Source organism: Malurus melanocephalus, unplaced genomic scaffold, assembly GCF_030028575.1.
Source record: "Malurus melanocephalus ecotype Western Australia unplaced genomic scaffold, MMel_1.1 scaffold_808, whole genome shotgun sequence".
Taxonomy (NCBI): domain Eukaryota; kingdom Metazoa; phylum Chordata; class Aves; order Passeriformes; family Maluridae; genus Malurus; species Malurus melanocephalus.
In genome coordinates, this window is record NW_026624040.1 from 26,285 (window position 1) to 37,406 (window position 11,122).

The window sequence follows — 11,122 nt, forward strand, 5'->3', positions numbered from 1 at the left end:
TTACCGCCTCCTCCTGCACTCATTAAATCTTCCTGTGGCCAAGGAACTCGATTTTAATTATCTCTGTCTTRCAGAAATGAGGCAGAGGAGGGAGGTGAGGTGTTTCCACAGCTTGCTTACCATTACTTCTCATTTACCACCAGAAATGAGAAGGCAGCTCTTAAGGTTTAATGGTTTCCCAACATTTTCCTCAAGACTTTAATTAAAAATAATAGACAAGGGCACTGCAATCTTGGATAACCTATTTTTGTAAACTCCTCTATTGTACTGCTGCCTCAGGAAGCATTTGCTGCTCAGACAGGTGAAACAGCTGAGTGATTTCACCCAGTTTAAGGAATTTTATTCACAGCAAATCTGATGGCAGTTTTAGAGCTGGATGCAGTTTGATTTAAGATGCAGGCAGACATTTAATTGTACAGCAGGTGTAATTTTCAAAACAGCAGGCTGACAACTTTTAGTTCCTCTTTAGAAGAGTTTCCTTGCCAGGAGAAGCTGGCAGGGCTGGCCCATGGGTGGGTTCTGCAATGCAATCTGCCCGACAGAGATGACAGAGATGATTCAGCACTCGTGTGTGGGGCTGATTGCTCAGGCTCTGTGCTCCAGGGACCTCCTGCTTTCTCCTGTCCCCTCCAGAGAAGGACAGACACTGCTGGGATATTCTCTGAGTCTCCAGGAGAGCAGGAKGGGAACAGGAGATTGTCCCCAAACTGTCCCTGCTGTGACTGGGCTCATGGTGAGGTGCTGATTTTAGATGTACCATGGAACAAAATGTTCCTCTCCTCAGTGTTCTCCCCAGAAAAACTGCTCTTGTGATATGAATTTACCCAGTTTGTTCTTCAGAAATTCCAGTTATTACTGATTTTCTCCCCAGACTGCTCTTTCAGTCTATTGCATCTGTGGAGTAGATCTGTGCAATACTGGACCAAAATATTTGTGAATTCTATTTAATGGTTTATATATTTCAATACATCAAATATTATGGAGGGACCTAAAACTCTCTTTACAGCTGAGTCCTGATATCACAAGTGTCATATTCCATAGAATCCCAGAGAGGTTTGGCTTGGAAAGGACCTTGAAGCTCATCTCATCCTATTCTTATATTCAGAATTCACCCCAAAATTCACAAAAATTACCATTTTTGTGGCAATTCCCTGACTGTATCATTAAARGCAGGAAAACCCAGGTTATAAAGTAATAAAAAAATCCTAATAGTAACATTTTAAGAGTAAGGGAATTGTTATTTAATCTATTCAGACTTTCCAGTTTAAATAATGTAGATACGTTTTGTTTGGGAAAGTTTAGGAGAATGAGAAGAAATTTTTATTTTTCTTAGAGTACCAAASCTGACTGGTTCTTTGTCAGCCTGTGACAGTATCAACTTTTACAACCAAGAATTACGGGTATTTTTTTTTTAACCAAAGAGATTTTATTTTCTAGGCAACAAAAGAAAACATCCAAGCAGTGATAGTGACACACGTCCCTCCAATGGAACTGATTCTCTGTCAGCAGATTCCCAATGCAAACATGATCTAGCAAAGCTCAACACTCTGGATTAAATAAAGCTCGATTCTCAAATACTGCAACTGAGAAACACCCCCCAAAAAAAAAAAAAAAAAAAAATTAAAAAAAAAAAAGTTTTACACACTGAAAAATCCACCCAGGACATGAAGCTAAAATCTAAGTGTTGCTCCCCAAAGTCAACGCAGACAATAAATATGGATTTTCCACTTGTGTTTCAGACACCCAGAGACACTCAGTGCACCTCTCTGAGGTAGGTWTTGTGTCCTTGTGACAGATGGCAAAGGGTGAGGGTCAGCTCTTTGTCCCAGGCATGGCCCTGCTCCCCTGGGGAAACTGAGGACACACCTGGGGCTCAACAGTCTCTTGGTCTCATTCCTGGCCACAATTTCAGCTCAAGTAGTCATAACACAGTGTCATCTTCAAGTTCCTTTGAACTGTCAGCTGGTTTTTTCTGTAGGTTTTGAAGCATCAGCTTCGTTAATGTTGGGTTTGGGGTTTTTTATCTCTTTTTCCTAATGACAGGCTAAAAGCAGAGCGGGGTTTAACACTGGAAGCAAAGTGGCTTTTTATGGGAACCTCCCAGCAGTGCTAATGTGTATTTTAATACTGAATTCAAAACAAACCTGGTCCATAGTGCTCTCGGTGATTCTAGGCTTTGTAGTGAATTATTCATGCCTTAATTCAGCAAAGCACTTATGTAATTATGTTCCTTCTTCAGTAAAACCCTCCTGTRTTTCAAGATGCAACTGGGAGCTTCTGCTGAGAACGTGAAACAGGATTTTTGCACAAAAGGTGGGATTTTTGCTGCACTGGTTGGGTCAGGTACCTTAGGGAACAGAGGCCTTTAAACTGGATTTTAGATTCCATGTGGGAAGTGGGTTTATTTCTGCCTCAGCCCCAAGTTGCACGTTCTCACTYCCCAGTCTAAAAGTGCAAGGAAGGTCACTCAAAACAGTAACAGAAATGGCAGGCAAAGGGTGTTTTAAAATTCAAGAAACAAGGATGTGTTGCAGGCATTTCAAATTAAAAAAAAAACCATAAATCCCCTTCGGTATTATGCACCTTTACAGCACCTTTAAAAAGCTCTCAAAAGCACCTGCTGTTCAGCTTCAAAACCCCACGGTGAGGTAAAATATCCCATGACACCAATTTCATCTTCCCTGATTCTGAACAGTCCAAGGAGTGGGGCACTTCACCCAGCTTATTTTGTTCTGAATATTCAGCTGCACCCTTCATTATCACAATGAAAGTCTTGCTACTTCCACAGTCACCGGTGACAAAAAAATCAAACACATTAAGGCAGAAAAGCAGATGAAATTTCAAGCCTCTCCTTCTGGCTCTGGCCTTCGGAGGGGCAAAAACTTTTTACCAGCAAAAAAGTGAGAACTCAACCTTAAAGTGCTCGTTTACAGTATTTGGGAAACTGGAACAGCTTAGTAACACCATGGCCGTGATTGGCTCTACTCAAGTAAAGTCTGCTTAAATGTATTTAACAGATGCAAATTAAGTCACTTCCCTAACTACTCCCTTCCCTCTTGCCAGAATTCCCAATGCTATTATGAAGAAGAATCCCAAGTATTCCAGGAAACATGCCTATGCTCTGATGCAGTGTAAACACCAGGGGGTTGAGACTTATTTTTCAAGCAACTAAAAGCTACCTACGGAGGATTAATAAGTTTTATTCAACACTTATCCATCTACTCATTAATTTAAAGAAGGCTACCTTAAAGCTTAGAGGCCATTGCTTTCCCTAAAGTTCTCTCCACACAAACTACACAGCCTATTCCTCATGGTATAKGGCAGCTCAGAGATCCTTTTTCCATTATTTGATAGTGGATATTTCCACTMCAAATCACGCACCACACAAGCAGTTTCCCCTCTGAGAGCGGCTCAGGTGTGCAGAGCCCAATTCTCAGTGTAAATCGTGCTGATATGTGTGTTTCCCAAAGCCTTTTTGATTGAATTACCCAGCAAACGTGCAGAGAGACAGRGCCTGGTTGTGTCTGCCTGCTCAGATCACACACACACACAGAAGGTTTTGAAGTCAAAGTGTGGCTGCCACCATCCTCCACCTGCCCAACTGCTATCCCTCAGCATCCCTATTCCCAATCCCTTATCCCCCAACCTGTGCGCTGGCCACCATGAAGTTAATTCGCTTTTCAAGCTCTGTGAACGGAATTTTATGATTACAAACAGCTTATCTGGGACTCCAGAATCTCATTCTGGACCGCTGAGGTAGTCGATGGCACCTTCCTCTTTCGGAGCTCACACCTCCCCGAAGTTGGTGTGTCCAGTCTCCTTGGCGTGCTCCCTGGCCTCCATCTGCCCAGTCAGTCCCTTCTGGCACACCATGCAGCGCAGGGTGAAATGATTCACATCRGTGAACTGCCTCTTCCTCCTGGCTTCATCAGCCAGCTCCAACGCCTGGGCCAGCACCACATCATCGCTGGTGGAGAAGATGGTTTGGGGGGGAATGTCTGAGGAGGGCACACGGCGCTCCAGAGGGTCGTAGTGGATGCCATCATAAATCAGCAGCACGCGCTTGCTGTAGCCGGCGTCCTCTCCGAAGCGGTCGATTCGCACCGTCTGCGTGTCCACCACGCAGATCTCGCACTGGTAGAACTTGGAAAGGATGGACACTTCGATGGCTCCTCCCCACGTCTCCTCCCTCCTGATCCAGTCACAGTATTCCCTGTTGGTTTTGCCCAGCACGGCCTCGCAGTACGACTCGGGGTCGCTGGCCACGATCTGGGCGATGAGGTTGCGCATCTCCGGGGCGCAGCCGGGGTCGTGGACGCCGCCCTCCACCACGTAGGACACGCTGGTGAACAGGCAGGAATTGTCTGCTGGCACCACCCTCCTGGCCAGCACGGGCACGGCTTCCCTGACTGGGTGGGACATGGTTTTTTTGGCGATCACGGGCGAGTCAGGCTCGGGTTTGGATGTGTCCTCTTCGACTATCAGAGTGTCACCTGCCAGGCAGAGGGAGGGAAAGGTGAGAGRGATGTAAAGGGGTAAATCAAAGCTGCTGCTGCTCCTAAAACACAACAACACGGCTGTGCTGTCATGGCTAAAGATCACGGAAAAACATCATGGAATGATTTAGGCTCTTCAGCATCCCCCAATCCCACCCCTGCCATGGGCAAAGCACCTTCCACAATCCCGGGGTGCTCCAAGCCCCGTCCAGCCCGGCCTGGGACAGCTCCGCCCGTTTCCCGCAGCTCGGTATTCCGCTGGGAAACAGCCCCGGCCAACAGCCGCTGGCACCAAACGGTCCCCGCGGGACTCACCTGGCGTGGCCCGGTCCCCGTCCCCTCCAGCCCCGCGCTTCAGCCTCCGGACCCCCGGGAMGCAGCCAAAACACTTCCAGCGAGCAGGAAGCGCTGCCGAGCCGGGCGTCGACACCTCCCCCGGGACCAGGAACCGGCCGGACCGCCGGTTAAAGAGGGGTGTGCGCGCCGCGGCCTCTTTAATTAACGTAATTGGGGTATGCGAGCCCGCAAAGCGCCGCCCTTCCCTCACCCTCCTCTCCCCCGGGGGAGCGCTCACCCGAGTGGATGCCGAGCTCGCCGAGCCGCCTCTCGCCGTCGCTGAGGTCGAGGCTGCGCGGCGGGAAGCCGTGCAGGAGGCGCTGCGCGGGGGCGGGCACGCCGGTGAGGGCGGCGAGCGCGGCCTGCATGTCGCGGAGGCGGGAGTGCGGCGACAGCCCCGGCAGAGCGTGCGAGCCGCTCCGGGCCTTGCAGCGCAGCCGCAGCATCTCGGGGCCGCCGCCGCACCGCCCGCCGCCGCTTCCGCTTCCGGTTCCGGTCCCGGGGCCGCGCCCGGCACGCTCTCGCGAGAGCGCGCGGCGCCAGCCCCGGCGGGCGGCCAATCAGCGCGCGCGGCGGAGGGGTTATTTGCATAGCGCGAGGCGGCACCGCCCATTTCATTTGCATAGAGCCGGGCGCCGCACCCATCTGATTTGTACGGCGCGCCGCGGGTTTAATTTGCATGAAAGCGGTGGCACCGCCTATTTCATTAACCGGCACAGCCTATTTAATGTGCATATCGCCGGGCACAGCCCACTTAATTTGCATATCACCGGACACAGCCCATTTAATTTACATGAAAGCGGTGGCACCGCCTCTTTAATTAACCAGGCACAGCCCATTTCATTTGCATATCACCGGCACAGTCCATTTAATTTGCATGCAACTGGATACAACCTATTTAATTTGCATATCACTTGGCACAGCCCACTTAATTTGCATATCACCGGCCACAGCCCATTTAATTTGCATATCACCGGGCACAGCCCACTTAATTTACATATCACCGGCCACAGCCCATTTAATTTGCATATCACCGGGCACAGCCCACTTAATTTGCATACCGCCGGCACAGCTCCTTTAATTTGCATATCACCGGGCGCAGCCCGTCTAATTTGCATGTTACCGGTCACCGCTTGCCATTGTTTTGCCTAACGCGAGGTGGCGCTGTGAGCCGATCACCTCCCATCTCATTTGCATAGATAATTTGCATAGATAATTAGCATAGAGGCGCCGGCTCGGGTTCCCCCACTCTTCGCAGTCCCTCTCATTTGCATAGCGCTCGCGCTCCGGTCCCCCCCGCCCCCTTCCTCGCCCCGCCCACCGCCGCCCGGTCTCATTTGCATACAGCGCGCGCCCCCGCGCGCGTGACGCGCGCCGCTTTTCCCGCCCCTCCGCGCCGCTTTTCCCGCGTGTGCGGTGACCCGGGGCCCCGTTCCCGATCCCCGCTCTGCCGTGTGCGGGCTCCGCAAGTTCATTTGCATGCGATTTGCATGCGGCGAGGCGCGGGGCGGCGGCGCGGAGCCATGTCGGCGGCGCCGCGGGGCTGCGCCGGGGCCCCGCGGGGCAGGGCCGGCGAGAAGCAGTGCTGTGAGTAACGCCGGCGCGGGGGGATGTGCGGGGGGGGAGGGGCTGGAATCGCGGCGGCGAGAAGCAGTGCTGTGAGTAACGCCGGCGCGGGGGGATGTGCGGGGGAGGATGCGGTTGTGTCCCTAAAGGAATGGGAGAAATCGCGGTGGGGGGATAAAGCTGAGCGCGGCGCGGGGAAAAGCGCGCGTGTGCCCCAAAACGCGCATCCATCCCGCGCGGGATGCCCGTCCTGCTGTCCCCAAAACTCCCGGGGTTACCCTGTCCCCCTCGTCCCCAACCTCCCGGGTGTCGTATCCATCCCCATTCCCTGCTTTTCCCCCAAATCTGCGTCTCCGCGGGCGCTTTCGGAGCTCGCCCCGGCTGTTTGCTGAGAGAACGTGACCGTTTTGTTAAAAACATCTTTCGTTCGCCCTTGACGCTTCCTGCCCGGGCCGTAAATGCTTTTAACACTAAAAGCCCCATTAGGCTGCGATGCTCCCGGTCCGCCTCATTAGCGATTACCTGGGTGACCACAGAATTGTCACAACAGCTCATTAGCGGCAAGGACACAGCGCGAACCCGTTCGGGATGCTCGGAGGTGCTTTATCCCCCAGCAGATGGGATGACGCTGGGGTGGCTCTCCCTTTCTGCTCTCTGCAGCGCTGCTGACGCTGTTTTGGGGATGTTTTTTTGGTTTTCTTTGCAGCATGGGCTTCCTACATGACCAACTCGCCCACGCTGATCGTGATGATTGGGCTGCCCGCGCGGGGCAAGACCTACATGTCCAAAAAGCTCACCCGCTACCTCAACTGGATCGGGGTGCCCACCAAAGGTGAGGGTGTGAGYGTTTGGGGACATCCCTGCCCTGTGCCACCTTCTGGGGCCTCACCCCTCCTCTCCTTTGTGTCAAGTGTTTAATTTAGGGGTTTATCGGCGCGAGGCGGTGAAATCCTACAAATCCTACGACTTCTTCAGGCACGACAACAAAGAGGCCATGGAAATCCGCAAGTGAGTCCCTGTCAGGGGCAGGAYTGGGCTGGTGGCACTCAGGTCACTCTGAGTAAAGCTGCAGAAACGGGAGGGGAAGAGCTCAGATTGTGCAGGGATCCTGACGGGGATGGGTTGGGAGTTTGGGGCTGGCACAGAGCTCGAGGGGTTATGGACAGAGGTGCCCTAAAAATCTCTGGGGCTTTTAGAAAAGTGCAGGGGTGGGAGGGATGTTTTGGGATCCCTCCCTGTTGGTTCAGGAGCTTTGCCTTGTCTCTCGGGCTCTTTCTCCAGGCAGAASGAGAGGACACAGCCAAGGGAAATATGGGTTGGATATCAGGGAAAAAAGGATTTTATGGAAAGAGTGATAAAGCACTGGAATGGTCTGCCTGGGGAGGGGGTGCAGTCATGACCCCACAGATTGGATGTGGGGCTGGGGGCCGTGGGTTGCTTGAGGTGTTGGACTCGAAGAACTTGAAGTTTTCTTCCAACCCTGATGATTCTGGGATTCTGTGATGTTTTCCATCAGCTGTRCCCGTCCCTATTTCTGTCCCGCAGACGCTGTGCCTTGGTGGCTCTGGAAGATGTGAAGTCTTATCTCCTGGAGGAGTGTGGCCAAATAGCTGTAAGATCCTCTGCGCTAAAAATAAATTTACATCCGAGCAGTTCAAAGCTGCCTGGGGGATTTTGGGGACCTGACTTGGGGCTGGTTTGAAAATTTTGAGATAAACTTGCTCTTTCCTCGTTTTCTGCCAGGTGTTTGATGCGACCAACACGACTCGGGAGCGGCGGGACCTGATCTTGAGTTTTGCTAAGGAAAATGCTTTCAAGGTAGCGCTTCTTTGTGTGTTTAATTAGGTTGTGTGTTTAATTARYGGTGGCAGCTCCCYGGGGCAGCAGCTCTGCAGTTTGGGCTCTCAAATGTTCTCCCTCTCCTCGYCCCCAGGTGTTTTTTGTGGAGTCTGTCTGTGACGATCCGGAGGTCATCGCTGCCAACATCCTGGTGCGTGCTGCGCTTCCCGGGCCGGGCTGCTGTGGGAAACGGGGTGCTTGGTGCCAGGGCACAGCTCAGGGAGTTTGGGGAGCTCACAGGGAGCTCATGGGGTGCTCGGTGCTAGGGCATGGCTCGGGGAGTTTGGGGTGCTCAGGGAGCTCATGGGGAGCTCATGGGGTGCTGGGTGCCAGGGCATGGCTCGGGGAGCTCGTGGAGATCATGGGGAGCTCATGGGGTGCTCATGGGGTGCTCGGTGCCAGGGCATGGCTCAGGGAGTTTGGGGAGCTCAGGGAGCTCGTGGGGAGCTCATGGGGTGCTCGCTGCCAGGGCACAGCTCGGGGAGCTCAGGAAGCTCGGGGAGTTTGTGGGGAGCTCATGGGTAGCTCGGGGACTTCGGGAAGCTCAGGGAGGTCATGGGGAACTCAGGGAGATCGTGGGGAGCTTGGGGAGCTTGGGGAACTTGGGGAGAGCTCAGGGACCTCGGGGAGTTTTTGGGGAGCTCATGGGGAGCTCATGGGGTGCTCGGTGCCAGGGCACAGCTCGGGGAGTTTGGGGTGCTCAGGGAGCTCATGGGGAGCTCATGGGGAGCTCGGGGACCTCGGGGAGTTTTTGGGGAGCTCGTGGGGAGCTCATGGGGTGCTTGGTGCCAGGGCACGGCTTGGGGAGCTGGGCGAGCTTGGGGAGCTCATGGGGAGCTCGGGGAGCTCGGAGAGTTTTTGGGGAGCTCATTGGGAGCTCGTGGGGTGCTCAGTGCCAGGGCATGGCTCGGGGAGCTCGTAGGGAGCTTGGAGAGTTTGTGGGGAGCTCATGGGGAGCTCACGGGGAGCTCGTGGGGGACTCAGGGAGCTCAGGGAGAGCTCAGGGAGTTTGGGGAGTTTGTGGGGAGCTCGGGGAGCTCACAGGAAGCTCGGGGAACTCGTGGGGAGCTCGGGGTGCTCAGGGAGCTCGTGGGGTGCTTGGGGAGATCAGGGAGCTCGGGGAGTTCGTGGGGAGCTCGGGGAGCTCAGGGAACTCGTGGGGAGCTCTGGGACCTCGGGGAGAGATCAGGGAGCTCATGGGGAGCTCAGGGAGCTCTGGGAGCTCGTGGGGAGCTCGTGGAGCTCGGGGAGTTCATGGAGAGTTCATGGGAATCTTGCGGGGCTCAGGGAGCTCACAGGGAGCTCAGGGAGCTCTGGGAGATCGTGGAGAGCTCGTGGAGCTCGTGCGGAGCTTGTGGGGAGCTCGGGGAGTGCTCAGGGGAGCTCAGGGAGCTCAGGGAGCTCAGGGAGCTCAGGGAGCTCATGTGGAGCTCGTGTGGAGCTCGTGGAATGCTCAGGGAGCTCACAGGGAGCTCTGCCAGCGCCTCCCTGTCGCCTTTCACCTGGGCAGCAGGCAGTGGGATTTGCAGGTTTATTAAAAGCCGGAGATGCCGTTATGTGAGAATGTGGAAATCCAGCAGAGCAGGGGAATGTGTGACCTTGAGGCTCTGTCCTGGCAGGGAGGGCAGAGCTCGGAGCCAGCTCTGTCTGTCAGGGCCAAGCACTCCAAAGCCTTGAGAGTCACCCTTTGTTTCCTCTCCGGAGCAGGTTTTTCCTCAGGGCAGCGTTAAACAATGTGGATTTGTTTCAAAAAGGAGGGAATAATGTTATTTATCGTCGCTTTTGTTCCCTCTGAGGTTTGTTTAACTCTCACAAAGCTGTCTGTTGGGCAGGAGGTGAAAGTTTCCAGCCCGGACTACCCAGAGAGGCACCGGGAGAATGTGATGGACGATTTCCTGAAGAGGATCGAGTGCTACAAGGTCACCTACCAGCCCCTGGATCCTGATGCTTATGACAAGTAAGAAAATCCCTGATTAATCCCCGGACACATGAGCTGCTTCCCTGCCYGGGGCTCAGGATGCTCCAGCCCCTCTGCTCTCCCCAGGGGTGACTGCGTGAAGGTGACAGTGACACCAAAACTGTGGGAAAAACAAAAATTMTCTCCAATAACAWTTTTAATATTAAAGAATCAAGGGGATTCAAATGGGATCCCCCMWTTTTTKSGGGATTTTTTTTTKTTTTTCCCACTTTTTTGGTGATAATTGCACAGCTCTTGAATGGTTTGATTTGTGGGGATTTTTCTGTGTGTGAGCACGGAATAGTTTGGGTTGGAAGGGACYTTAAAGCCCATCTCTAAAAGCCACARRCAGGKACAMYTTCCAYTGTCCCAGATTGCTCCARCCTRGCCTTGGRCATGTCCAGRGATGGRACAGAAGGATTTTTGAGCCCAGGRGSAGCAGGGAYAGAGCTGCTGCCTTTCCTAGAGGAGGAGCAGCSTCCTCATGCTCATTCTTTCTTTGTCAAACCATCCCATGTGTTGCTTTTTTTATTTTCTGTTGGCTCCAGAGATCTTTCCTTCATTAAAGTGATCAACGTGGGCCAGCGCTTCCTGGTCAACAGAGTTCAGGATTACATCCAGAGCAAAATCGTTTATTACCTGATGAACATCCACGTGCAGCCACGCACCATCTACCTGTGCCGACACGGMGAGAGTGAATTCAACCTCGTGGGTAAAATTGGGGGAGACTCTGGGCTCTCCCCTCGAGGGAAGCAGGTACGTGCCTGGCAGCCCCTGATGTCACCAAAATTGGGGGGAAAACAAAGATTCTGTGACGGCGTTTTAATGGGACAAAGTCAAGGCGTTGCTTTGTTTTCTGGTCAGGGTGTACCACTGGAATAATTTCATCCACACACAGCTTGAGTGCAGAGAAAATCATTCTAGGACA

General features: G+C 53.2%; 2 protein-coding genes across 2 annotated transcripts in view; one reads left to right on the top strand and one right to left on the bottom strand.

Moving 5' to 3' along the window:
- Window positions 1-1,403: 1,403 nt before the first annotated feature.
- YOD1 (YOD1 deubiquitinase) lies at window positions 1,404-5,314 on the bottom strand. Its single transcript, XM_057385312.1, has 2 exons — window positions 5,071-5,314; window positions 1,404-4,493 (listed from the first exon to the last, which is right to left on the bottom strand). The coding sequence occupies exons 1-2, from the start codon at window positions 5,276-5,278 to the stop codon at window positions 3,787-3,789; spliced, it is 915 nt and encodes a 304-aa protein (XP_057241295.1). The 5' UTR covers window positions 5,279-5,314; the 3' UTR covers window positions 1,404-3,786.
- An 888-nt stretch (window positions 5,315-6,202) lies between these two features.
- PFKFB2 (6-phosphofructo-2-kinase/fructose-2,6-biphosphatase 2) overlaps window positions 6,203-11,122 on the top strand; it is a 22,119-nt gene continuing 17,199 nt past the window's right edge. Inside the window, exons 1-8 of the mRNA XM_057385306.1 lie at window positions 6,203-6,419; window positions 7,105-7,230; window positions 7,310-7,406; window positions 7,944-8,010; window positions 8,142-8,216; window positions 8,332-8,388; window positions 10,070-10,194; window positions 10,743-10,950. Of these exons, the coding sequence (XP_057241289.1) occupies window positions 6,323-6,419; window positions 7,105-7,230; window positions 7,310-7,406; window positions 7,944-8,010; window positions 8,142-8,216; window positions 8,332-8,388; window positions 10,070-10,194; window positions 10,743-10,950 (852 nt within the window). The 5' untranslated portion in view covers window positions 6,203-6,322. The remainder of the gene's footprint in view (window positions 6,420-7,104; window positions 7,231-7,309; window positions 7,407-7,943; window positions 8,011-8,141; window positions 8,217-8,331; window positions 8,389-10,069; window positions 10,195-10,742; window positions 10,951-11,122) is intronic.